Source organism: Heptranchias perlo, chromosome 19, assembly GCF_035084215.1.
Source record: "Heptranchias perlo isolate sHepPer1 chromosome 19, sHepPer1.hap1, whole genome shotgun sequence".
NCBI lineage: Eukaryota > Metazoa > Chordata > Chondrichthyes > Hexanchiformes > Hexanchidae > Heptranchias > Heptranchias perlo.
The window spans coordinates 8310939-8336262 of NC_090343.1; the positions used below are offsets into that span (position 1 = coordinate 8310939).

The 25324-nt window shown below is 46.4% G+C and overlaps 1 protein-coding gene across 1 annotated transcript; it reads right to left on the reverse strand.

Annotated features, from left to right (window-relative positions):
* Positions 1 to 10795: 10795 nt before the first annotated feature.
* Positions 10796 to 18237, reverse strand: srxn1 (sulfiredoxin 1 homolog (S. cerevisiae)). Its single transcript, XM_068000762.1, has 2 exons — positions 17937 to 18237; positions 10796 to 13102 (listed from the first exon to the last, which is right to left on the reverse strand). The coding sequence occupies exons 1-2, from the start codon at positions 18114 to 18116 to the stop codon at positions 12893 to 12895; spliced, it is 390 nt and encodes a 129-aa protein (XP_067856863.1). The 5' UTR covers positions 18117 to 18237; the 3' UTR covers positions 10796 to 12892.
* Between the last annotated feature and the right edge of the window lie 7087 nt (positions 18238 to 25324).

Sequence of the window (25324 nt, forward strand, 5' to 3'; positions counted from 1 at the left end):
TGTGTGTGTGGTGTGTGTACGGGGTGTGTGTGTGGTGTGTGTACAGGGTGTGTGTGTGGTGTGTGTACGGGGTGTGTGTGTGGTGTGTGTACGGGGTCTGTGTGGTGTGTGTACGGGGTGTGTGTGTGGTGTGTGTACGGGGTGTGTGTGTGGTGTGTGTACGGGGTGTGTGTGTGGTGTGTGTATGGTGTGTGTGTGTGGTGTGTGTACGGGGTGTATGTGTGGTGTGTGTACGGGGTGTGTGTGTGGTGTGTGTACGGGGTCTGTGTGTGGTGTGTGTACGGGGTCTGTGTGGTGTGTGTACGGGGTGTGTGTGTGGTGTGTGTACGGGGTGTGTGTGTGGTGTGTGTCCGGGGTCTGTGTGGTGTGTGTACGGGGTGTGTGTGTGGTGTGTGTACGGGGTGTGTGTGTGGTGTGTGTACGGGGTGTGTGTGTGGTGTGTGTACGGGGTGTGTGTGTGGTGTGTGTACGGGGTGTGTGCGTGGTGTGTGTACGGGGTGTGTGCGTGGTGTGTGTACGGGGTGTGTGTGTGGTGTGTGTACGGGGTGTGTGCGTGGTGTGTGTACGGGGTGTGTGTGTGGTGTGTGTACGGGGCGTGTGTGTGGTGTGTGTACGGGGTGTGTGTGTGGTGTGTGTATGGGGTGTGTGTGTGGTGTGTGTACGGGGTGTGTGTGTGGTGTGTGTACGGGGTGTGTGTGTGGTGTGTGTATGGGGTGTGTGTGTGGTTTGTGTATGGGGTGTGTGTGTGGGGTCTGTGTGTGGGGTGTGTGTGTGGTATGTGTACGGGGTGTGTGTGTGGTGTGTGTACGGGGTGTGTGTGTGGTGTGTGTACGGGGGGTGTGTGTGGTGTGTGTACGGGGTGTGTGTGTGGTGTGTGTACGGGGTCTGTGTGGTGTGTGTACGGGGTGTGTGTGTGGTATGTGTAAGGGGTGTGTGTGTGGTGTGTGTGTGGTGTGTGTACGGGGTATGTGTGTGGTGTGTGTATGGGGTGTGTGTGTGGTGTGTGTACGGGGTGTGTGTATGGGGTGTGTGTGTGGTGTGTGTATGGGGTATGTGTGTGGTGTGTGTACGGGGTATGTGTGTGGTGTGTGTACGGGGTGTGTGTGTGGTGTGTGTACGGGGTGTGTGTATGGGGTGTGTGTGTGGTGTGTGTATGGGGTGTGTGTGTGGTGTGTGTATGGGGTGTGTGTGTGGCGTGTGTACGGGGTATGTGTGTGGTGTGTGTATGGGGTGTGTGTGTGGCGTGTGTACGGGGTATGTGTGTGGTGTGTGTATGGGGTGTGTGTGTGGTGTGTGTCCGGGGTATGTGTGTGGTGTGTGTATGGGGTGTGTGTGTGGTGTGTGCATGCGGTGTGCATGTGGTGTGTGTGCGGGGTATGTCTATGGGGTGTGTGTATGGTGTGTGTACGGGGTGTGTGTATGGGGTGTGTGTGTGGTGTGTGTATTGGGTATGTGTGTGGCATGTGTACGGGGTATGTGTGTGGTGTGTGTACGGGGTGTGTGTGTGGTGTGTGTACCGGGTGTGTGTGTGGTGTGTGTACCGGGTGTGTGTGTGGTGTGTGTATGGGGTATGTGTGTGGTGTGTGTATGGGGTGTGTGTGTGGCGTGTGTACGGGGTATGTGTGTGGTGTGTGTATGGGGTGTGTGTGTGGCCTGTGTACGGGGTATGTGTGTGGTGTGTGTATGGGGTGTGTGTGTGGTGTGTGTACGGGGTATGTGTGTGGTGTGTGTATGGGGTGTGTGTGTGGTGTGTGTATGGGGTGTGTGTGTGGTGTGTGTATGGGGTGTGTTTGTGGTGTGTGTACGGGGTATGTGTGTGGTGTGTGTATGGGGTGTGTGTGTGGTGTGTGTATGGGGTGTGTTTGTGGTGTGTGTACGGGGTATGTGTGTGGTGTGTTTGTGGTGTGTGTACGTGGTGTGTGTGTGGTGTGTGTATGGGGTCTGTGTATTGTGTGTGTGGTGTGTGTGTTGTGTGTACAGGGTGTGTGTATGGGGTCTGTGTGGTGTGTGTACGGGGTCTGTGTGGTGTGTGTGTGGGGTCTGTGTGGTGTGTGTACGGGGTCTGTGTGGTGTGTGTGTGGGGTCTGTGTGGTGTGTGTATGGGGTCTGTGTGGTGTGTGTACGGGGTCTGTGTGGGGTCTGTGTGGTGTGTGTGTGGGGTGTGTGTGCGTACATATGTGTGTCACTCTAGATTTCTGGGAATTCTTGACCCTGCTAGTTAACCTCTAATGTGTATTCCCACCATTGTAATCCTGACCAGCTCCACCACACCTCATTAAGTTTTTGGAGAATTTATACAGAGTGAGTTATTTCCCTGCAAGGAACAGCCAAGCAAAATTGCATAACATAAAAGAAAACCAGTAACTGCTTGAATTGCTCGGCGGGTCGGTCAGTCAGCAGCTACAAGAGGTTAAGGTTTCGGGGATGGCTCGTCATTAAAATAAAAATTCAGATCACCTGCTCACATAATCCTCAGGTAAATAGATAAGAAAGAATTTGCATTTATATAGCGCCTTTCACGACCTCAGGACGTCCCAAAGCACTATACAGCCAATGAAGTACTTTTGAAGTGTAGTCATTGCACCAATTTGCGCACAGCAAGGTCCCACAAACAGCAGTGTGATAATGACCAGATAATCAGTTTTTTAGTGTTGTTGGTTGAGAGATAAATATTGGCCAGGACACTGGGGAGAACTCCCCTGCCCTTCTTTAAAATAGTGCCATGGGATCTTTGACGTCCACCTGAGAGGTTTAACGTCTCATCTGAAAGACGGTACCTCCGACAGTGCAGCACTCCCTCGATACTGGACTGGCAGTGTCAGCCTGGGTTATGTACTCAAGTCTCTGGAAATGGTGTGAGTGTCTGATAGAGTCCTCACCCCCAGTGTTCCATGCAGGAAACTGCACTTGACGCGAATATCAGGTTAGGATAGGATTGTGCTCAGTGGTAACGACGCCCCTGTGACCTGCCGACGCTGGCTGCCTGGGCTCACAAATGGCCAGTCGGGCGAGGTATTTATCTGGGAGCACGATTCACAAGTCGGGATTTTACAGGGCACCAATAAGCCGCTCACAGCTTTTGGCTTCTTCTGAGCACAGTCTAAGTTTATTGCCCCTTATGATCTACACTTGAAATACAACACTTGGCTGACTAATAGTTCCACGAAGTTAGGACACACACTGAACCTTTTATTTTTAACTCTGGGCGTTTTTTGTCCCTCTGCCCAGGGGCACTGAGGCCAATGGTCCTGCCCTAACTGCAAAGAGCTAACACAGCACAGACTGGGAGCAGAGCCTTCTGTACAGCTTTATTGCATTGCCTTTCACCCAGCAGGCTCTTGAGGGATCCAAAAGCCATTTTCCAGACAGAACCGGAATTTTCTTCGTTATTTTTTGGTGAGTTTTCTGCTCATCGAGCTGATGGATGTTAGTGCTGGGGAATGGAACATGTTAGGTATCCAGTGTCTAGCTCTCCCACAGTTAGACGCAGAATGAAACTCCCACTACTCTGCCCAATAACGTACCTCAGTCGCAATCTCAGATGTGTGTCGCAGGGTGACACTTTTCTATTTCTGACAGTCCTGGTTTTTTTTTATTCGTTCATGGGATGCGGGCGTCGCTGGCGGGGCCAGCATTTATTGCCCATCCCTAATTGCCCTTGCACGAGCGCAGCCAATTAGGAACGGTTTTCTGCTGGAGTCCCGCTCCCCACTACTGACTGGGTTGGAGACTGCTCAAAACCCATTTCTTGTTGGACCCTTATTGTCACCAGACGTAAGGAGAGCTTCATCCCATCAGCCGCGTCCGGATTTGAATCTGTATGCCAGAGGTGAAAGACCAGTGTCTAATCATAGAATCATAGAATGATTCTGCACAGAAGGAGGCCATTCGGTCCATCGTGCCTGTGCTGGAATTCATTGCATCGTCCAATTTCATTATTTTAAACTGCAATTTGCAGCCCTTTTTGATTCCTGAGAATGTTTCTCCCTAATTTGGTATGAAATCCAATTATATATCTTCAACAATGTGCATGTTACTTTCTGATCTCACTCCTGGAATACCTTTTAACTCTCTCACTGCTTCCCAGCTTTATACCGTCAATAAAGCTGATTAGGAAATGAAGGTGTCACTATTTAGGACTGGTCATTAAAGCCAAGTCTAAGCCTACAGTGGAAGGTTGATGCTGACTGGGGTCTGACCTCCTGTCTCTTGACTTCAAGTAAAGACCACTCTACTGTCCATTTTGATTGCAGGACACTTTAAACACCTATTCAATTCACAACCATTTCTTCACACACCTGATTGTGTTCTACTCCCATATTCTTCCATCTCCACCTTGTATCAATTATTACACAGATTTACACACACATACAGCTGTGGACAGATACATTCAGTGTTTGAAAAAGACTGTTCCAAAGCACTTTACAGCCAATGAAGTGCTTTTTGAAGTCTAGTCGTTGTTGTAATGTAGGAAACGCAGCAGTCAATTTGCACACAGCAAGATCCCACAAACAGCAATGTGATAATGACCAGCTAATCTGTTTTTTAGTGATGTTGGTTGGGGGATAAATATTGGCCAGGACACCGGGGAGAACTCCCCTGCTCTTTGAAATAGTGCCATGGGATCTTGTGCATCCACCTGAGAGGGGAAGACTGGGTCTTGATTTAACTTCTCATCTAAATGACAGCACCTCCAACAGTGCAGCACTCCCTCAGTACTGCATTGGGAGTGTCAGCCTGGATTATGTGCTCAAATCTCTGGATTGGGATTTGAGCCCACAACCTTCTGACTCAGAGGTGGGTGGGCTACCCACTGAGCCACGGCTGACACTCAAGCCATATATTCATCCCACTCCCTGTTAAAGAAGGGGATTGTTTCATCCTTGACGACTTTTGGGCACCTCTCTGCTTCCGACAGGCACAGGTTGAGAAGGTGGACTCGCCCTGTAATAAATCGAAGCAATTCCGCACCACCGGGCCTGTCCCGATTTAACCAATGCTTATTGTAAGTCAAATCTGAGCTGAGAGATCAGGGACAACTACATTGTTGCTCTTCAGTGACATCATTCCCTGTAGATATTCTCAGGAAGGTGAAGTCACCAGTTCCTCAGGATGTCCTCTGCAGCACCGGTGTGCATTCCTACTGAATTACTTACGGTACTAGAATGAGCACTGTGGTGTACTCAGGCGACTAGAGGGACTTGGCAAGACCCACACCAGAGTTCACGACTGTTTTCTCTTTCACACTGATTTCCCCTGTTGATGGATTTTTTTTTTTCTTTTTCCACCTAATTCCATTGGAGTCAATGACCGTGTTTACCGTGACATGCCACTGACCTGGTGGGGAGCTGATTGTTATACATGCGAGCTTTTGGAAAAGTGCAGCTTGCCAACTCCAAGTGGCTCATTAGACATCCACCCGTCTGTAGACTGTTGAGAGAACCGGCCACCCGGCCATGCTATCGGCTGGGGAATGGTAAGTGGAGCAGGGAGAAAGTGGGGGCGTGGGGTGGTGGGGGGGGGGGGGAAGAGGAGGAAGCAGATTAAACAATTGAAACGGGATAATAAGGAAGAAAAAAAAATCATAGAACTCCCCCGTGGCTATGTGCGTGAAGGGACAATCCGTCTTGGTACTTCAAACCAGAAATGATACAGGTTCACCAGCCAGCCTGTACTACGTTAATTGGTCTCAGATCAGAAGGCAATTGGCCTGGGCTAGAGAGAAGGAACAGTCAACCAGGGCTCCTGCTTCTGACTGCTATCCAGTAACTTCAGCTGGAGAGTGCACAAGTAATGGGTGGCACAGTGGGCGAGACGTTGGCATTTCACCTCTGGGGACCTGGGTTCCAATAAACAATGGCGATAGACTGACAGGCTCCCTTGTTTGCTTGTCTATAAAGGATTCAATAGGGTAGACACGGAGAAACTATTTCCTCTGGTGGGGGAATCCAGAACAAGGGGCACAATCTTAAAATTAGAGCTGGGTCATTCGGGGAAATCGGAAGCATTTTTTCCAAAGGGTAATGGAAATCTGGAACTCTCTCCCCCAAAAGGCTGTGGATGCTGGGGGACAATTGAAATTTCCAAGACTGAGATCGATAGATTATTGTTAGATAAGGCTATTACGGGATGTGGAACCAAGGCGAGTAAATGGAGTTGAGATACAGATCGGCCATGGTCTAATTGAATGGCCGAACAGGCTCGAGGGACTGAATGACCTACTCCCGTTCCTATGTAACAGCCCTATGTGAGATGGGCCTTGCTCAGTCTCAATCTTGTTTCTAATGGGTGCAGGTCTGCCGATTCAATGCTAATTGTCATTTGGGAGTTATGAATGGCTGGTTTGGGAAATGGAAAACAAAAATGCCACACAGTAAGGGGCTGAGGCACACTGTTAAGGTAGAGTAGAGAGTGCTTAAATACTGCGCATTTCCTGGGAATGCTTGATGTTGACATTGAAAATATTCCATTTCCCAGCACCAACATTCCTCACTTTGACGAGCAAACAATAACATAGAGGAAAAGGGAAAGCGGATATCGGGCGTGATGGGGTTAGGGTCTGATGAATCTCATGGTCAAACATCCTTTTCTATCCCTGGTCTAAGTTCACCCACGAAGAAGGAGTATGAGAGACAACAGAGCTGCTGGCACCTGTGGTAACTTCAGGGGAGGAGGGAGAACACTGAAGGAAAGCATCTCTCCCACACACAATTTTGCCTTTTTTTTCTTGCTTTATGATCACCAAGAAGTATGGACGAAACTGAGAAAAGAGATGGGGGGGCGACAGCTCACCCAAATGTTACAGAGCGTGCTGTGAGTCAGCCAGTGTCTGAGATGTTTTGGCTGCAGAACGTCTTTCTTTTTTTTCAGATGCTGACTCACTTGGTGTGTATTTCCAGTGTTTTCTGTTTTTATTTCCGGTATCAATCATTTTTTAAAATCTTGCCAAACAAATTTACTCCTTAATATAAACTCCTTAATACTTGCTATGGTGTGAATGGTGACACAACAACAACAACAACAACAACAACAACAACAACAACAACGTGCATTTATATAGCGCCTCTAACATAGTAAAACGTCCCAAGGCGCTTCACAGGCGCGTTATCGGACAAAAAAAAACAATTGGTGCCGAGCGAAAGAAGGAGATATTAGTGCAGGTGACATAAAGCTTGGTCAAAGAGGTAGGTCTCAAGGAAGGATGTTAAAGGGGGAGAGGTAGAGAGGTTCAGGAGAAGGGAATTCCAGAGCTTAGGGCCCAGGCACACTGCTATGGTTCCGTAATCGAGAATAATGGATGGGAGTGACTTGAAAGCAACTCTGATGGGTTCAAATGATAACTTTAACACACTTGTTGGGGTTGAAGTCCATTGCGTGGCAAAATGGGAAGAAATAACTTACATTTATATGGTGCCTTTCACATCCTCAGGACGCCTCAAAGCACTTCACAGCCAATTAATTCTTTTTTGTAGTGTAGCTTACTGCCATTTTGTAGGCAAACACGGACAGCCCACAAACAGCAACAAGGTGTCAGTTACACTATTTTTGGCTGAGGGATGAATCTTGGGCAGGACACCAGGAGAACTCTCCTGCTCTTCTTTGAAAAAGTGCCATATGATCTTTTTATGTCCTGAACAGTTTGCTCATATTGGTTTAATATCTCATCCAAACAACAGCATCTCAAATACTGCAGTACTTCTTCAGTACTGCACAACCTAGATTATGGGCTCAAAGTCCTGGAGTGGGGTTTGAACCCACAACTTTCTGACTAAAGGGTAAGAATGTCACCACTAAGCCAAGCTACCACTTTAAACACAATGGCATAAAAGTCCTCTGCCTATTGTTTTAATTAAGGCATTAAAGTAAATTGGTTGCTGCCTTTTATCCCTCAATCAACACTACCAAAAACAGATTGTCTGGTCATTTACCTCATTGCTGTATGTGGGATCTTGCTGTGTGCAAATTGACTGCCGCATTTCCCTAGATTACAACACTGCAAAAGTACTTCAGTGGCTGTGAAGGACTTTGGGACGTCCTGGAGTCGTGAAAGGTGCTGTATAAATGCACGTTCTTTCTTCTTTAGTTAAATAGTTTTACCCTTAACGCTTCAAGTCATTTATTACTGTTACTGAACTGTGTGATTTCAACACAACTATTTTTCTCACGTGTGCACTGGTTGTTTAAGAAATTCATAGGCCTGTTGTAAGGCTAGAGTTTTTTTTGGAATAATTTTTTATAAATCTGTGGCAGGTCCCAATGTTGGCATCGACTGTGAAAATGCTGCACTCAGTTGACACACAGTGACATCTTCATCAAAAGGACAACCTGTGATGCTCTCACTGTAATACGCTGTGCTTAAAATTCCTCTGGTTATAGGGTTGCCAACCCTCCAGGATTGCCCTGGAGTCTCCAGAAATTAAAGTCCAATCTCCAGGACGCTGCTGTGAGCAACACTTGGGAGAAAAATCATAGGGGCATTAAAAAATTGTGTTTCTTTGAACACTTTTCTTTACTAGTTATAAAAACATTGGTGATGGAAAAAGAGGCTGTTTCACCGACAATCAATAATCACCCAATCGGGTAACAAAGACTCTATTCCAATTGGCGTGGGAAGGCAGTGTGCCGTGAGGATGGATATGTTGGGCGACCAATGGCGGGAGTGTAGAGGCGGGGCGGTTGGAGGCAGGAAGTCATGTGATGACACCTTCAGGAATATGTCCAACTAGAGTTGGCAACCCTATCTGATTATCATTTTTATTGGTTATAGTTCGATTGCAAAATGGGAATTTAAAACATCATACCTGATAACTAAGTAGTAAATGTGCAGCTTGGTGTGGCGTTGAGCTACCCGTAGAGGGTCCCAGGCCTTTCCTAGCTGGGACAGCGGTGAGACCTCAGTGCCCCTGAGCTAAGGAGGGGAAAATTCAGCCTGGGCTCCCACTCACGGTCACTATCCCAGAAACCATCAAAAACTCGTATAAACCGAAAGGGGCAAGAAAACAAAAGAGCAGAATAGCGAGGATTACCTGCACGATCCGTACATGCGTGAGATCGCAGTCCTGAGGCCGAGGAGGAGGAGGGGAGGGGGGTGGTGGTGATGATGGAGGACAGTGGCAATCTCATACGCGAGATTCGCTCCTGCGGAACGCGGAGGGAACTGGTTGGCCCGAAAACGAATGTTTTCAATTTAGTTACCAGATTAACCTCCCCTCAGGTCATCTGCTCACTTCTTGTTTGCTTATGCACTTAATGTCCTTCCTGCCCAGGACACCCAATTCTCACAACGTCTGAAACACAAGGCGCCACACCCTGTTATAAGTTCCCATTCTCCCCTGGTGACGCGCCGCCACCCATTCTGTTTTCTGCCGTGCTAATTAAATGGCGAGGCCCATTGTTGCACACAGGGAGGTTCAGCACTTTTTCCTTTTAATAGAACGTTCGAAAATAACCCGCTCACTTTGTTGACGTATGTTTTTGGAGTGCGAGCCTGTCATTTACCCAAGGAGCACTGAAAGACCCTTCAGCTTTCAAAGCAGACGCCTCTGTTCTTCCCTATAACATCTGCAAATGTGATTTTCCGTATAACTGTAACACACTCACTTCCTGTTCAGCCAGTAACCTGTTTTTCAGAAAATTCCACTCATTTCTCAGGAATTCAGGACAAGCAGAATTTTCTGTGATATAATTTGGTGCCCGTTTTTAGCTTCACATTTTTCCAAAACATGAGCTGCCCCTTTCTGCTACTGATATTAACCCTCTGAGTGCTGCAGAATAGTTTAGTGGGTGCTTCCGGGGGGTACAGAGGCCACTGCGGAGTAGACGAGCTGGCACCAGCCCCTCTGGGTTTCAACACATCCAAGACTTGCTGCATCGATCGTTCTTTTATGCATCGGATTGGCTGGAATACCAGTACTTAAAGCCAGCTTACGACCAACAAAAACATTTTTTTTAAATTAAAAAGAAACTTGCTCTCACCTCCAAAATAGAGGTTGGAATAAATAGAAAGAGAGAATTTACATTTATATAACACCTGTCACGTGCTCAGGATGTACCGAAGCATTTTGTAGCCAATGAAGTACTTTTGAAGTGGTCACTGTGGTAACGTAGAAAAACGCAACAGCCAATTTGTGCATGGCAAGAGTCCGTAAACAGCAACCAGATAAATAACCAGATAATCTGGTGACGGTTGAGGGATAAATGTTGGCAAGGACAGTGGGAGAACTCCCCGGATCATCTTCAAAGAGTGCCATGGGATCTTTTACATCTCATCCAAATTACCGTACTCCTTCAGTACTGCACTGAGACCTCAGTCTAGAATATAATTCTCAAACCTCTGGAGTGGGGCTTGAACCCACAACCTTCTGACTCAAGATGCAAGAATGCTACCACTGAGCCAAGGCTGACAGAAGAAAATAACAGCCAGAATAAAAGTTTTAGGAGGAAGTAAAAGGCATTAGTAAGTTTATCTAACAAATTGCTGAGTCATACTGATCAGGAAAGTTTGACTCCCAGTCTGTGTTGAGTTGGTTGGTCTCCAGCTAGTGATATTGACATTGTAATTGGATTTAATGCCTTGGGTTAGGAAGGGGAATATTGTCCAGCTATCATGACGTGGATCACTCTCCAACAACCCTTGCAGGCAACGTGCTTGCGATGGTTGGGGACAGATATGATCAGGCTCAGCTCACCGACAATCATTGATCTAGATTCATACATGAATAATGGCCACTTGGGAAGATATTGCAGGACATCTGGTCCTGGTCATGACCACTGCAAGAAAAATAATGTACCCAGGTTGATAATATAATCATTTTATTACAACATATATTAGGTACGAACTTTAAAGTTGTTTCTAAATATAAATGGGACTGACCTGTTTTTTTTTAACTCCTCCCTTAATTCATCAGGTTACATTTAAGATGTCGCCATGTTTCTGTTCGCAGTGGCAGGTGGTACAGACAAGGTCTGCAGTTACTGGTGTGATCACACCATTGTCCTAGCATCAATCCATCGTCCCCATAGGGCTGGGATCGGACTCAACCATGTTGTTCCTCACAGTCGAAGATTCTGTCAACACTCATTGTCAATGCTCACACATGAAAATTGATCACTTAAGCGAGGTCTGGGAGGGTACCCATCAGTGGTGGGTTAGGGCTAGGGATAGATGTCTCTCTTCTCCCCACCCCCCCCGAAATGTTAGTGTCTCTAGTGATCACTCACAGTTCGCCGGACAGGATTGACTTTTGCTGCAATGTTTGAAATCAGTGTAAACATCCCCCTTGACCCCACCAGTTCCCCATAGCAACACAAAAAAAAAAACTTCCTTCCGCACAAGTATAAAGAGAGGCGTAAGTCTTAATAGTGGGCATTAAATTCATCTTAATGCACTATGGGACAGAGCACATAGACCTTCCAGCCCTCCGCCTTGTTTGAAGTGTGACACCTTCATCAACACTTTTTATAGTTATCTTAATTATTTAGTTTACTAGTATATTTTGTATCAAACAAGAATAAATAAGATTCTGATATTCAAAGCAGCCCCTGAATCCCAAGCAAATATGGCTACATCTTTGACACTTGGCTGAGTTTTCTCCTGTATAAAACTTTCCTCAGGTCTGTGCATTGGAGCTTCAGCACTATCTGGTGCTCGCATATTTCTGCTTGAGAAAGTACCTCTGAATCTATTTGTGTGGCACACTGCCCCCCAGTGGTAGTTTTGTCATTTTTGTGACAATAATTACACAAGGAGATGAGGATACTGTTCAAACCTGATGTACTGACATGCAACACTGATGCAAGTGATAAATGGTCACATAACATATAAGCAGCAAAGTTAGGAGTGTAAACTAAAAAAATGGAAAACACTGGGAACAAACGGCAGCATGTGAAAGAGGAAGAGAGGTTAACATTTCAGTGATAAGAGTCCCGTCTGAAATATTAACCCACATTTTGCGAATCTATGCCAGAGTTACAGACTCCCATTTACCACATGAACAACTTCTCTTTAAAAAAAAATGCAAAAAGAAAACATGGACAAGTGACATCATAAATCATTGTTAATGGAGCTTTGAAATTCCAGTTTGCCCTTCTCTCAATCTGGATTTTCATGGTGGTGTGGCTGGAACTCACAGATGGGCAGCTTCAGGTGTTACTCATCAGAACATCTGCAGCTAGACTTACCTGCACTGGACTCAGCTGGCACAGAAAGACAGTACTGATCGACACTTGGACATTTCAGACAAATCCAAAAGGGACACCAAGGTGTCTTTTGTAGCCCACTCCTCATACAGACGCAAACATACATAGAATGATACAGCACATTTGGCCCATCGTACATGTGCCAACTCTTAGTCCCACTCCCCTGCTTTTTCCCTCATAGTCCTGCAAATTTTTCATTTTTGTTTCCCCCCAATTACCTGTTGAAAGTTATTATTGAATCTGCTTCCACCGCCCTTTCAGGCAGCACATTCCAGATCATCACAACTCGCTGCGTAAAAACGTTCCTTCTCATCTCCCCTCTGGTTCTTTTGCCAATTATCTTAAATCTGTGACCTCGGGTGATCGACCCTCCTACCAGTGAAAACAGTTTCTCCTTATTTACCCTATCAAAACCCAGTGCCAGCTCTGTGAAAGAGCTATCTTAGTCCATTGCTTCCGCCCTCCTCTAGACCCTTTTGTTTTTATTTAACTTTTAGGTCAAGGAAATCATTTAATCTTAAAGCTGTTTAAATATCCCACAAAGATGTAAGACAATTGTATCTTTTCCTTGTCCATAGTAGGAATGAGATGTTCCAGAGCATTATATTATATATATTTTGCAATTAGAAAAAGAAATGGTCCCATTAGCAGACAGGCAGAACATCAGGAGATAGCCAGGGTGCACTCTGTTCAATCACTGAAGGTCAGGGGTTGAAGATCCCAAGTATATCCGAAGATCTGCAATGGTGGACTTGATAATCTTTGCAGGAATGGTTTCCATGTTCAGCCGCTGATAGGCAGCGTATCGATGGCACCCTCCGAATGAATAGAAATAGTCCCCACCTTGATGACCCTGGATCCAGAGGACATCTATCAGAGGCACGTCGTGCAATTCGTCTGCGTTCTGTGGAAGAAAGAAATCGTTGCAGTCTTTGTTTTCAGCAGGGAACAGGAAGTGAGATCAACCAGTCCGAGGGTTGGGAAACTAACATTCAAAATGGAAGAGTCAGGTACTTTGAAGCAAAGAGGCACAAGTGGACTAGTCTGCCAATGTTCTTTATCATTGTGCTGGGATCTAGAATCTCCAATAGGTGATCTCCTGATCTCGGATAGGCCATGGGTTGGGGTGAAATGTCAAATTAAGGTAAAATCTCAACCGCACAAGCAAGAAAATAAAGTTGATAAAAAATTAGGAGGATGATTTGTCTCAACCCGATCTTAATCTGCCCTGTTTGCTCCTTCACCACTGAATGGTACTTGGAGAAACATTTCAAGAGAGAGCGAGGAGTGGACATGGTAAAATGGAAAAGCTGGTCACCCATGCAGTGCATTGTGTAGGATGACATCACTGTGGATAACCTGTGCTCTGTTGTCAGCCCTCCAGTACCTCACCCAAGAGGCTATTGTTCATGTATGGAGTAGGGTTGCCAACCCTCCAGGATTCCCCTGGAGACTCCATGAATTAAAGACTAATCTCCAGGACACTGGCTGTGTGCAACACCTGGGAGAAAAATCATAGGGGCGTTAAACAAAATAGTGTTTTTAAAAACATTTCTTTAAACACTTTTGCTTACTAGTGATAAAAATATTGGGAGGTGAGGAAAAAAAAGGCTGTTTGACTGATGGACAAGAATCATCCAATCGGGTAACAAAGAGTCTACGTGGCCATACAGCCCCTCGAGCCTGCTCCACCATTCAATAAGGCCATGGCTGATCTTCTGCCTCAACTCTACTTTCCTGCCCTATCCCTTAGTGTCCACATATCCATCAATCTCAATCTTGAATATACTCAACGACTGAGCATCCACAGCCCTCTGGGGTACAGAATTCCAAAGATTCGCAACCCTCTGAGTGAAGAAATTTTTCTTCATCTCGGTCCTAAATGGCCGACCTCTTCCCTTGAGACTATGACCCCTAGTTCTAGACTCTCCAGCCAGAGGAAAGAGCCTCTCTGCATCTACCCTTCCGATTGGTTTGGGAAGGAGGTGCACTGTGAGGATGGAAAGGTCGGGCAACCAATGGTGAGAGTGTGGGGGCGGGGCTGGTTCGAGGCAGGAGATCACATGATGAAATGTCCAGGAATATGTCCAACCAGGGTTGGCAACACTATGTATGAGCCTTGGCAGTCTATTTGACCACAGCGGCAAATCTGACATCTACAAGTTTCCAGTAGAAGTAGGATTAGGAGCAGGAACCTTACTTGATTTTCTCCCCCCTATCCCGAGGTCTCGGCGGTCAATTGTGGCCACCCCAACAGCTGAGATCAGTTCATGATGTGCAAGACCTGGGATCAAACTTGGGTCCTTCCTCGTCCGTACAGTTCAGCTACTTACTGGATAAACTCGCTGAGCCATTAGGATAAGGTGGACGCCTCTGACCACTATACAGTGGTCCCTGCTGGAAAATGATGAGAGTGTGGATGTTTGGTGAGTACATGGCCAAGCTTGGCTGTCATGCCACCCATGGTCTTGCCAACACTCATGGTCCCCCTCATGGCACAAGATTAGCCACTTGGGTAAGGCACCAGAGAGCTGCTAGCACCAAACGTGAGTCGCAGGCTTCAGGATACGATGGAAATGGAGAGAAAGGGAGAATATTCTGGGATAGGTGGTTGGGAAGTTTATAGAATGATGCAATCAATCTGACCACATGGAGGTTTAGAGACAGATCTGTCAACTCACTCAGCGGAGTTTATTTTGAATGCACTGTGATCTATTTTGATGTATCTCACTCTGTTACAGGAACAGGCCAGACCAGTTGCAGAAGGATCAGGATAGTTTGGGGGATTAGGCCAAAATAATGGGACGTGTCATTTAATGCAGAAAAATACCGAGCTATGAAGCCGGAGAGGGGAAAACAATGAGTGGGAGTATAAACTAAATGGGACTGGTCTACAGGAAATGACAAGGAACAGGGATTTGGAGGCTTTAATGGAAAACACCTTTAAACGGTCAGCACAATGCGCAGTGGTAGTGCAAAAGGCAAATAGATTCTTAAGATGTGTAGCTTAAGGGATACAGCACAAGTCCAGGAAATTGATAGTTAGCTTGTACAAAGCACTGACTCACCCCACCTTGAGTATTGGTTACAATTCTGGGCACCATACCACAGGGGGGATATCCTGGCCTGAGAGAAAATACAAAGAAGGGCAACTGAAGTTGACAAATGGGATTGGACGCCTGAGGTATGAAGAAAGATTAGGGATGTTTACATTGGAAAAAGGCAACTTCGAGAGGACCTTAGAATCACAGAAAGTTACGGCACAGAAGGAGGCCATTCGGCCCATTGTGTCCGTGCCGGCCGAAGAAGAGCTATCCAGCTTAATCCCACTTTCCAGCACTTGGTCCGTAGGTTACGGCACTTCAGGTGCACATCCAAGTACTTTTTAAATGAATTGAGGGTTTCTGCCTCTACCACCCTTTCAGGCAGCGAGTTCCAGACCCCCACCACCCTCCAGGTGAAAAAATTTCTCCTCGGCTCCCTTCTAATCCTTCTACCAATCACTTTAAATCTATGCTTCCGGTCACTGACCCCTCTGCTAAGGGAAATAGGCCCTCCCTATCCACTCTATCTAGTCCCGTCATAATTTTCTATACCTTCGTGAGTTATTTAAGGTCTTGAAGGGAATAACTGGGTCCTAGAATCAGCCTTAACAAAAGCTCTAGAACAGGATTCGAACTTGGAGGAAAAGATAAATATCCAAATTAACATATAACTTCTTCACACAGAGCATGTTAAACACACGGAATATCCTAGCGAGAGGGGCAGAGGTCGTTATAAATTTTTGGCAGACAGGGCTATTATAGGGTATCAGAGATATAATGGATTAAGATGGCTGTGACCTTTGGCACCAGTCCAATGGATGGTGGTAGACCTGAATAGTCCTATGATCCCAAAGAAACGGGGACAACAGGAGGCGTTTAAGTATGTCTCATGATGTCATGTGACCATGGACTCTCAGAGATTGCCTTAGGGAGTTGGGGAGGAATTTTTCAGTGTTTTTCCTGAAACTGGTCGCAGGTCTTTTTCGTCTCCCCGGGAATTAGCATTACTTGGGGACGATAGTTCATGAGGTTGCATCATCAAATGGATAGAGCTGATGGTCTTTTCTCATCTCTAGTTTTTGTATGTTTATAGTGTTTGGATAGGTCTGAATTCTGTCTCACTCCTCTTGTCCTACGTTGTTCAGTTTACGAACCAAATGAGTTCTGAGCAGGTCACTCACAGGGTGCGAGAGTCCGCAATTCCGATTCAAAATTGAGATCACATTTTTAAGGCAATCATTCTGAAAAATAAACACAGCTCCACACACTTAAGTATCCATACTGAGGAAAATAGGGAATAGGATCACAATTCAAGTCATAATAAAGTTTAGATATTTTTAATATCTATGTGACGTGACTAGTTACTTTCAATTTAGTTACTGGTAGTTTTCTTTCCTTGGGGTGCGGACACATTACTGTCAGGTATCCAAAATGTCTTTTCAAAAAGTATTACTATGAATCAAATATGTTTTGATTGCAAAACAAATAGGAATGAGACTTGCATTTATGCCTTTCACAATCTCAGGATGTCCCAAAGTGCTTTACAGCCAATTAAATACTTTTGAAGTGTAGTCACTCTTGTAATGTATGAAATGTGGCAATCTGTGCACAGCAAGATCCCACAAACAGCTTAATTGGTTGAGGGATAAATATTAGCCAGGATATCGGGGAGAACTCCCCCTGCTCTTCTCCAAAAGAATGTCATGGAATCTTTTGCATCCACCTAAGAGGACAGACGGGGCCTCAGTTTAACATCTCATCTGAAAGACGGCACCTCCAACAGTGCAGCACTCCCTCAGGACTGCATTGGAGTGTCAGCACAGATCCTGGGCTCAATTCTCTGGAGCACGACCTGAACCCACAACTTTCTGACTCAGAGACCAGCGTGCTACCCACTGAGCCACAGCTAACTCAAGACCGAAAAGATCCCACGGCACCGTTTGAAGAGGAGCACTGGTCTGGTCACCAATTCTCCCTTAACCAACAGATTAAAAGGTTATTCCTTGCTGTTGGCAGGATACTGCTGCTGCCTGCCCCTTTGCTGACAAATCAAGTGACTGCACTTTTAAAGTCATTAATTGGATGTGAAGCGCTTTGAGACCTGACAAAGCGCTACATAAATAATAGTTCTTTATATAAATCAAAGTTGTTTTTTTTCTCTCTGGGTTGGATCAATGTTGAAGTTCCATTTTGAATTGAAGACTATTAAGTTTATATTCAGCGGCTCCATCACTTCCCTGAACCGGAAGATATCGAAACAGAAAGTTTCAACTCTTGTCACGACCACAGCTGATCCATTCAATCGTCAATAAACACAGAAACTACAAATCGAAGGCTGGGATTCATTCAGTGAGTGCAAACCATCCCACCCCCATTATATCCACACCAATAGCACCCAGCAGCTTTTTTAAAAAAAACTGGTTAATTGAAATATTGATTTTTTTTTAAATTTCCATTTCAAATAATATAATCTTAATTGACAAGCCTTCTTTGGACCTCCAGTCAAAGCCACGCTCAGTAAAGCACATCACTTAGATTCTCGTTAGGAATGTACTTTTAAAAAATGGTTTACTTCAACGTGTCTATTAACTTCTAGTCGGCAGCCCCGTACTCATTCATCAATATTTGTCCCACTCATTCAGGGATAGTTGCACTTTAATATCCCATGTAAATAAAATGTTCCAGATGTTATACCTTTATAGTCTCCATTAAACTCCTCACTTTATCTTCGTCCAGCACGGGCGGGAAGGGTCTAATGAGGATTCTCACGGGTACATTGTGAGTCTCTGGGATGTTCTCGGAGTGGATGCTTTGTATTCCTCCTGCCCCCTCGGACGTATCGCTGTCGGTCTGGGAACCGCTGGGTCGCTGCATTCCCTCCCCCTGGGATGTTGCAAAGTGCCGGTAAAGTTACAAAGTAGCGAAGCGCGGCCGCGAGTTTTGTTGCAATCAACAAGCGCGGATACAAATGTATCATTTCCAGTTGATACAGTCTGAGGACTGGCTCATTCCCAGCCCCGGGGGGGGGGGGGGGGGGGAGGAACAAGTAACACCCACTTTATATACACGCACTGAATGGGGAAGATATTTCCATCCAGACTCGGGTCAGATTACACCGAGATCTTTCATTTTCAACACTGACTTTTTGTTAAGGAATAAATATAATTAGTGAATCTAATTACAAAACAAATATTGCCTCCCCCCCCTCCCAAATGTAGTGCAGTTCGTTTTAGGCTTTCTTTTAGTTAAAGTTATCATGAATAATAGAAGTTACCAGGTTAGTTTCATCCTTTTGGTTAAGGGTGAGTCAACACTGTAACTAACCAGAGCTGCATGACTTGCATTTAAAGACTTTTTGGGAGAGTGACTTTAACGGTGAGCAAGACTCATTATCGCAATAAATATACTAGTAGCCTGGGGTGCAATCAGGGAAATGCGCTCGACTCTGCGCTGGTTACGCCGAGGTCAAGTTACGCCCAAGTTTCTGTGCAAACTCATTTGCATAAGACGGAGCGTAAAGTCTCCCATCGAGCAGCGTAATGGATTATTGACTGGAAGCTGGCCAGTGGGGTCTCAAGATTACTGAATTAAACTAATTTAAAGTGGAAAGGATATCCAAGAAGATCGCGCATTTAGACACAGACATCAAGTTTTTACAGAGCTGCAAGAAAGCAGACAAGATCCCGAAAGGACTCCAGATCACGAACCCACTCAGGTCCACATACAACTCGGATTACGCTGAGAGGCTCTGCCGCCGTACCTCTCGCACACTCCGCAACCATCTCATACACCAACTCTACAGCAGACGCCACAACCTCGAAACCAGGATAGAGTCCATACTCTCAACCTGTACTCAGGACACAGCAGACCAGCTACGATATACCGCCAAACAGACGAGGCAACGGAACTACGCTGCCTACATGAAAACCAAGAGCAGGAAGCTTGAGAAATTCGGCATCACCACCAGCATCGACCAAGCTTCCCCTGGTACCACGGTTGCAACCACAGGGAAGTCTATCGTCAATTTGTCCGACCACACCCTTCAACCAGACGAAATCGAAGTTCTCAGCCGAGGGCTCAATTTCTGCCCCACTACCAAAATGGACCCCACTAGTCTCGCGGCGGTCACAGAGGAATTCATCAGGAGAATGAGGCTCCGGGAATTCTACCACAAACCCCAAGATTTCAGCAGCGAACCCAATGAGACAATCGACGATCCGGAACAGCAGACAGAGGGATCCGCGGTACAGCAACCGAAGAAGAAAGAGTCAAACTGGACTCCTCCGGAGGGTCGCTGCCCTCAGCTGGACACGTATGCTCAAGCTGTCAGGAAATGCGTCAATGCCAGATTCATCAGCCGCACTCAGAAGACAGTCCAGAATGTCACCCGAGCACAACGCAATGCCATCAACACTCTCAAGACCAACCGCAACATCGTCATCAAACCAGCGGACAAAGGAGGAGCCATAGTCATACAGAACAGAACGGACTATTGCAAAGAAGCATACCGACAACTGGACAACCAGGAACACTACAGACGGTTACCCGCAGATCCGACCAAAGAACACACCCACCAGCTCAACAAACTGATCAAGACCTTCGATCCAGACCTTCAAAGCATCCTACGCACTCTCATCCCACGTACTCCCCGCGTGGGAGACTTCTACTGCCTCCCAAAGATACACAAAGCCAACACACCCGGACGTCCTATCGTATCAGGCAACGGAACCCTGTGTGAGAACCTCTCTGGATACATCGAGGGCATCCTGAAACCCATCGTACAGGGAACCCCCAGCTTCTGTCGCGACACTACAGACTTCCTACAAAAACTCAGTACCCACGGACCAGTTGAACCAGGAACACTTCTCACCACGATGGACGTCTCGGCACTCTACACCAGTATCCCCCACGATGACGGCATCGCTGCGACAGCATCAATACTCAACACCAACAACAGCCAATCTCCAGACGCCATCCTACAACTCATCCGCTTCATCCTGGATCACAATGTCTTCACCTTCGATAACCAGTTCTTTACCCAAACACACGGAACAGCCATGGGGACCAAATTCGCACCCCAATATGCCAACATTTTCATGCACAAGTTCGAGCAGGACTTCTTCACTGCACAAGACCTCCAACCAACACTATACACCAGATACATCGACGACATTTTCTTTCTATGGACCCACGGCAAGGAATCACTAAAGAGACTACACGATAACATCAACAAGTTCCATCCCACCATCAAGCTCACCATGGACTACTCCTCAGAATCAGTTTCTTTCTTGGACACACGAATCTCCATCAAAGACGGGCACCTCAGCACCTCACTCTACCGCAAGCCCACGGACAACCTCACGATGCTCCACTTTTCCAGCTTCCACCCTAACCACGTCAAAGAGGCCATCCCCTATGGACAGGCCCTGCGAATACACAGGGTCTGCTCAAACGAGGAGGAACGCGATGGACACCTACAGACGCTGAAAGACGCCCTAGTAAGAACGGGATATGACGCTCGACTCATCGATCGACAGTTCCGACGGGCCACAGCAAAAAATCGCATAGACCTCCTCAGGAGACTAACACGGGACGCAACCAACAGAGTACCCTTTGTCGTCCAGTACTTCCCCGGAGCGGAGAAACTACGCCATGTTCTCCGCAGCCTTCAACATGTCATCAATGACGACGAACACCTCGCTATGGCCATCCCCACACCTCCACTACTCGCCTTTAAACAGCCACCCAACCTCAAACAGACCATCGTTCGCAGCAAATTACCCAGCTTTCAGGAGAACAGCGTCCACGACACCACACAACCCTGCCACGGTAACCTCTGCAAGACATGCCAGATCATCGACACAGAAACCACCATCACACGAGAGGACACCACCAACCAGGTGCATGGTTCATACTCCTGTGACTCGGCCAACGTTGTCTACTTCATACGTTGCAGGAAAGGATGCCCCAGAGCATGGTACATTGGCGAGACCATGCAGACGCTGCGACAACGGATGAACGGACACCGCGCAACAATCGCCAGACAGGAGGGTTCCCTCCCAGTCGGGAAACACTTCAGCAGTCAAGGACATTCATCCACCGATCTTCGGGTAAGCGTACTCCAAGGCGGCCTTCGAGACACACGACAACGCAAAATCGTCGAGCAGAAATTGATAGCCAAGTTCTGCACCCATGAGGACGGCCTCAACCGGGATCTTGGGTTCATGTCACGCTACACGTTACCCCACCAGCGAACAAATGTTATCTGTTTTTAATATAACGGGTCAGTTGCTGTCCTTTCTATGTTTCTACCTCTCTATCTCTGTTTTTTTTTGTTTGTTGTTTTTTTTGGTGATTTGTATATTCTGAGAACTTGCAGGTAACACCTGTCTGTCTGCACACTGATTGCCTTGGCAACGGGCAGTTGAAAAAACTGTCTGTAATCACCAAGCATTGTTCTGTGAATTATAAATGCGATTTCATTTAGAGGATTTCATTTCCACATCGTTCACCTGAGGAAGGAGGTAGCCTCCGAAAGCTTGTGAATTTAAAATAAAATTGCTGGACTATAACTTGGTGTTGTAAAATTGTTTATAATTTAAAGTGGAAAATGTGTTCAAGGAATTGCTGCAGCTGAACAAACAGGCCAATCAGTGGTTTCAATTGACTGCTGGTCACAGGTCCTATGTACCAAGGGCAGATCAGCTGACTGAATTTGAACTGGATTTAAAGTAATTTAAAGCCATTGTGGCCTCAGTGTGAGAAACAGACCCAAGTGAGTCTTCAATTGACTACTGGTCATTGTAGGTCACTAATGACGGATTAACGTGACCGCGGGTGCCTGTGTGCCCGAGAATTTGGGCGCAATTTGATGAACACCCCTGAAAGGGCACAATCGGCAGAAACTCGCCGTGCCAACCTGGGGGGTGGCCAGTTCTGTAGACGGGGACTGCTTCAGGTGAATTTTTCTTTTTTGAACCAGCGTAAAACTTTGCGGAGACTCGAGCGTAAGTGGATAAGGGCATAACTAGATTACGTTTTAAATTCTGCGATTTCTTTCACAATTTCAGCCGATTCCTCCCAGATTGCGCTGATACCTGGGCAGAAAACATGCAGAAACTCCAGGCCACCTCTCTCAACCCCTCCACTGCCTCTGATTTCTCACACTGCTTGTCCGACATCCAGTACTGGATGAGCAGAAATTTCCTCCAACTAAATATTGGGAAGGCCGAAGCTATTGTCTTCAGTCCCCGCCACAAACTCCGTTCCCTAACCACCAACTCCATCCCTCTCCTTGACCACTGTCTGAGGCTGAACCAGACCGTTTGCAACCTTGGTGTCCTATTTGACCCTGAGATGAGCTTCCAACACCATATCTGTTCCATCACCAAGACCGCCTACTTCCACCTCCATAACATCGCCCGTCTCCGCCTCTGCCTCTGATCATCTGCTGCTGAAACCCTCATCCATGCCTTTGTTACCTCTATGTGGAGATGCCGGTGATGGACTGGGGTGGACAAATGTAAGGAATCTTACACCTGGTGTTGTAAGATTCCTTACATTTGTTACCTCTAGACTTGACTATTCCAATGCTTGCCTGGCCGGACTCCCATCTTTCACTCTCCACAAACTTGAACTCCTCTTAACTCGCACAAAGTCCCGTTCACCCATCACCCCTGTGCTCGCTGACGTACAGTGTGCTCCCGGTCCGACAACCCCTCAATTCTCATCCTTGTTTTCAAATCCCTCCATGACCTCGCCCTCCCTATCTCTGTAACGTCCTCCAGCCCCACAACCCTCCGAGATCTCTGCGCTCCTCCAATTCTTGCCTCTTGCACATCCCCGATTTTAATCACTCCACCATTGGCCGTGCCTTCAGCTGCCTCGGCCCTAAGCTCTGGAATCCCCTCCCTAAACCTCTCCGCCTCTCTATTTCTCTCTCCTCCTTTAAGACGCTCCTTAAAACCTATGTCTTTGACCAAGCTTTTGGTCACCTGTCCTAATACCTCCTTATGTGGCTTGGTGTCAATTTCTTTCTGATTGAGCTCCTGAAAAGCACCTTGGTACATTTTACTACATTAAAGGCGCTATATAAATGCAAGTTGTTGTTGTTGTTGTTCCTCCCTCCAATTTTCTTGGTGGGTGTTCTGAAAATGATCCTCACCCAGATCTGATTTCCAATCAAAAAGCTGTATGTAGGATTAAAAAAAATGTTTGTTCAATCAGAAATTCAGTGCATGTGTTTTGAAAGTTCAGAATTTTTCTATATAGTTGACAACAAGACTGGCTCTTCACAGAGTAAGCCATGATTTGCTGTTTGTAAACCCCCTCTGTCTGATCAGAGCTGCTACAGGGCCGAGGAGAAAGAGGAAATCAGCTGCATTGTGGGAATTTTAGTCTGTCACGAGTGATAGATACGTTAGCCATGGTGCAGTCTGGGAGTTGTAATCCACCAATAGGACATGCAAAGAAAGCGCACAGGTTCATTCCGAGTGTCTGCTACTTGGTTCAGTCTGAGACTCGAGGAAGGCTGCAAAACTCAGATCCCAGGCTTCTGAGAGAGAGTCGTCTTCGTCATGTCACAAAGACAAAAATAATTGTTTAGGTGCACTTCATGATAATATACTGGGTAATATATATATATAAAAAAAATATTTTTGTTGTGTTAAAAACCAGGACACTGGGAGAAGTCCCTGCTTTATATTGCCACAGGATCTTTAATGTCGACCAGAACAGGCAGATCCACTTCAATATCTCATCCAAGGCTCAGCAATGCAGCGGTCCCTTAATACCGCACTGGAGTGTCAGCCTAAGTTATGCATCCACGCCCTGGTGTAATGCTTGAACCCATAACCTTTGGACTCAGAGGTGAGAGTGCTATGAATTGAGCCAAGCTGACACACTTGGTGTGGTTCAGGAAGGTAACATATTTTAGGCTTGAGGTGACTTTGCCTTTGGTTTCTCAGCTCGAGACATCATCCGAACCCCTCGATGTGTTGCGACCCCATCTCGGGCTGCAGCCTGTGTGTTATTCTATATCTGCGCTTTGCTGCACCACTCCAATGGATCTTAAACAACATTGCAGCCTCTCCCCACAGGTTCATCTTAGCGGCCAACCGAGCTGAATTCTTCAGCACACCTGCCAAATCTGCTGGACTTTATATCCTCGTAACCCAGACATTCTGAGTGGTAAGTCATGAATGGAAAAATAAAACTGACCGTGTTTTAGATGAGCACTAAGGAATAAATTTACATATAATTTACAAATTCTGAGGCAAAACCAATATAAGGTGTAGATCAGGAGTAAGAAAGTGGAAAAGAAAGCAGGTGAAAGTCAAAGGGAGCAAGGAACACTAGTGCAATGGCAGCCCGTTAACCTAGAAAGCCTGCTTGCCCACATGTGGTACTGTGGATTGCTGGGATGCTTGTGACTCCTCACCCCGATTCCTGATCCCCCAACGAGATGTCTTGGAGAGTTAGGAACAGGAATGGGGGTGGGTGGTGGAAGAGGGAGTCAGAGAGCAAAGCACCCCCAGGGCATTTGTCGCACAACTTTTTAGCAGCTGTGTTAGCAGACCCCCCTGGGGATCAGTCACCTGTCTACCCTCACCAGTCCAGCACGGGGTGGGAATGGGAAACTTAAAAGGAAGGAGAACGGCGTCAATTAAAATGGGATGGGGGAATGAAGATAAAACATCAATAGCATAACATGCTTATAAGACAGTGGAAAATTAGAGAGGGAAGTAAAATGGATAAAGAAACAGGAATTGGCAAAACCACAAGAGATGTCATCTGACCCTGCGATTAAATTACAGCACTGCAAATTCTGCTGGTAAGATTCAGCTGGTAAACAGAACTATACAGGTCATGGGGGTTCCAGGTTAATCCCTTGTCTGTGGTAGTTTGTCTGATTTCAGTCAATTGGCCTCCTTGGTAATTGATGGGGAGAAAAATCAGTTCCAACTCTAGTTCATTATCCAGTGACTCATGTTGGAAAATGGATGTGTGCAGATATTGGGGGAAGGACAGGTTCACCCGTGGTTGTGATGCCCTCCACAGTGGGATGACCTACTGAAGGTCAC

Coding starts and splice junctions, on each gene's coding strand:
- srxn1 (XM_068000762.1), bottom strand. CDS start 18,116: ATGCAGCGACCCAGCGGTTCCCAGACCGACAGCGATACGTCCGAGGGG. Junction 13,103..17,936: donor GTTTAATGGAGACTATAAAG/GTATAACATCTG, acceptor TTTCTTCCACAG/AACGCAGACGAATTGCACGA.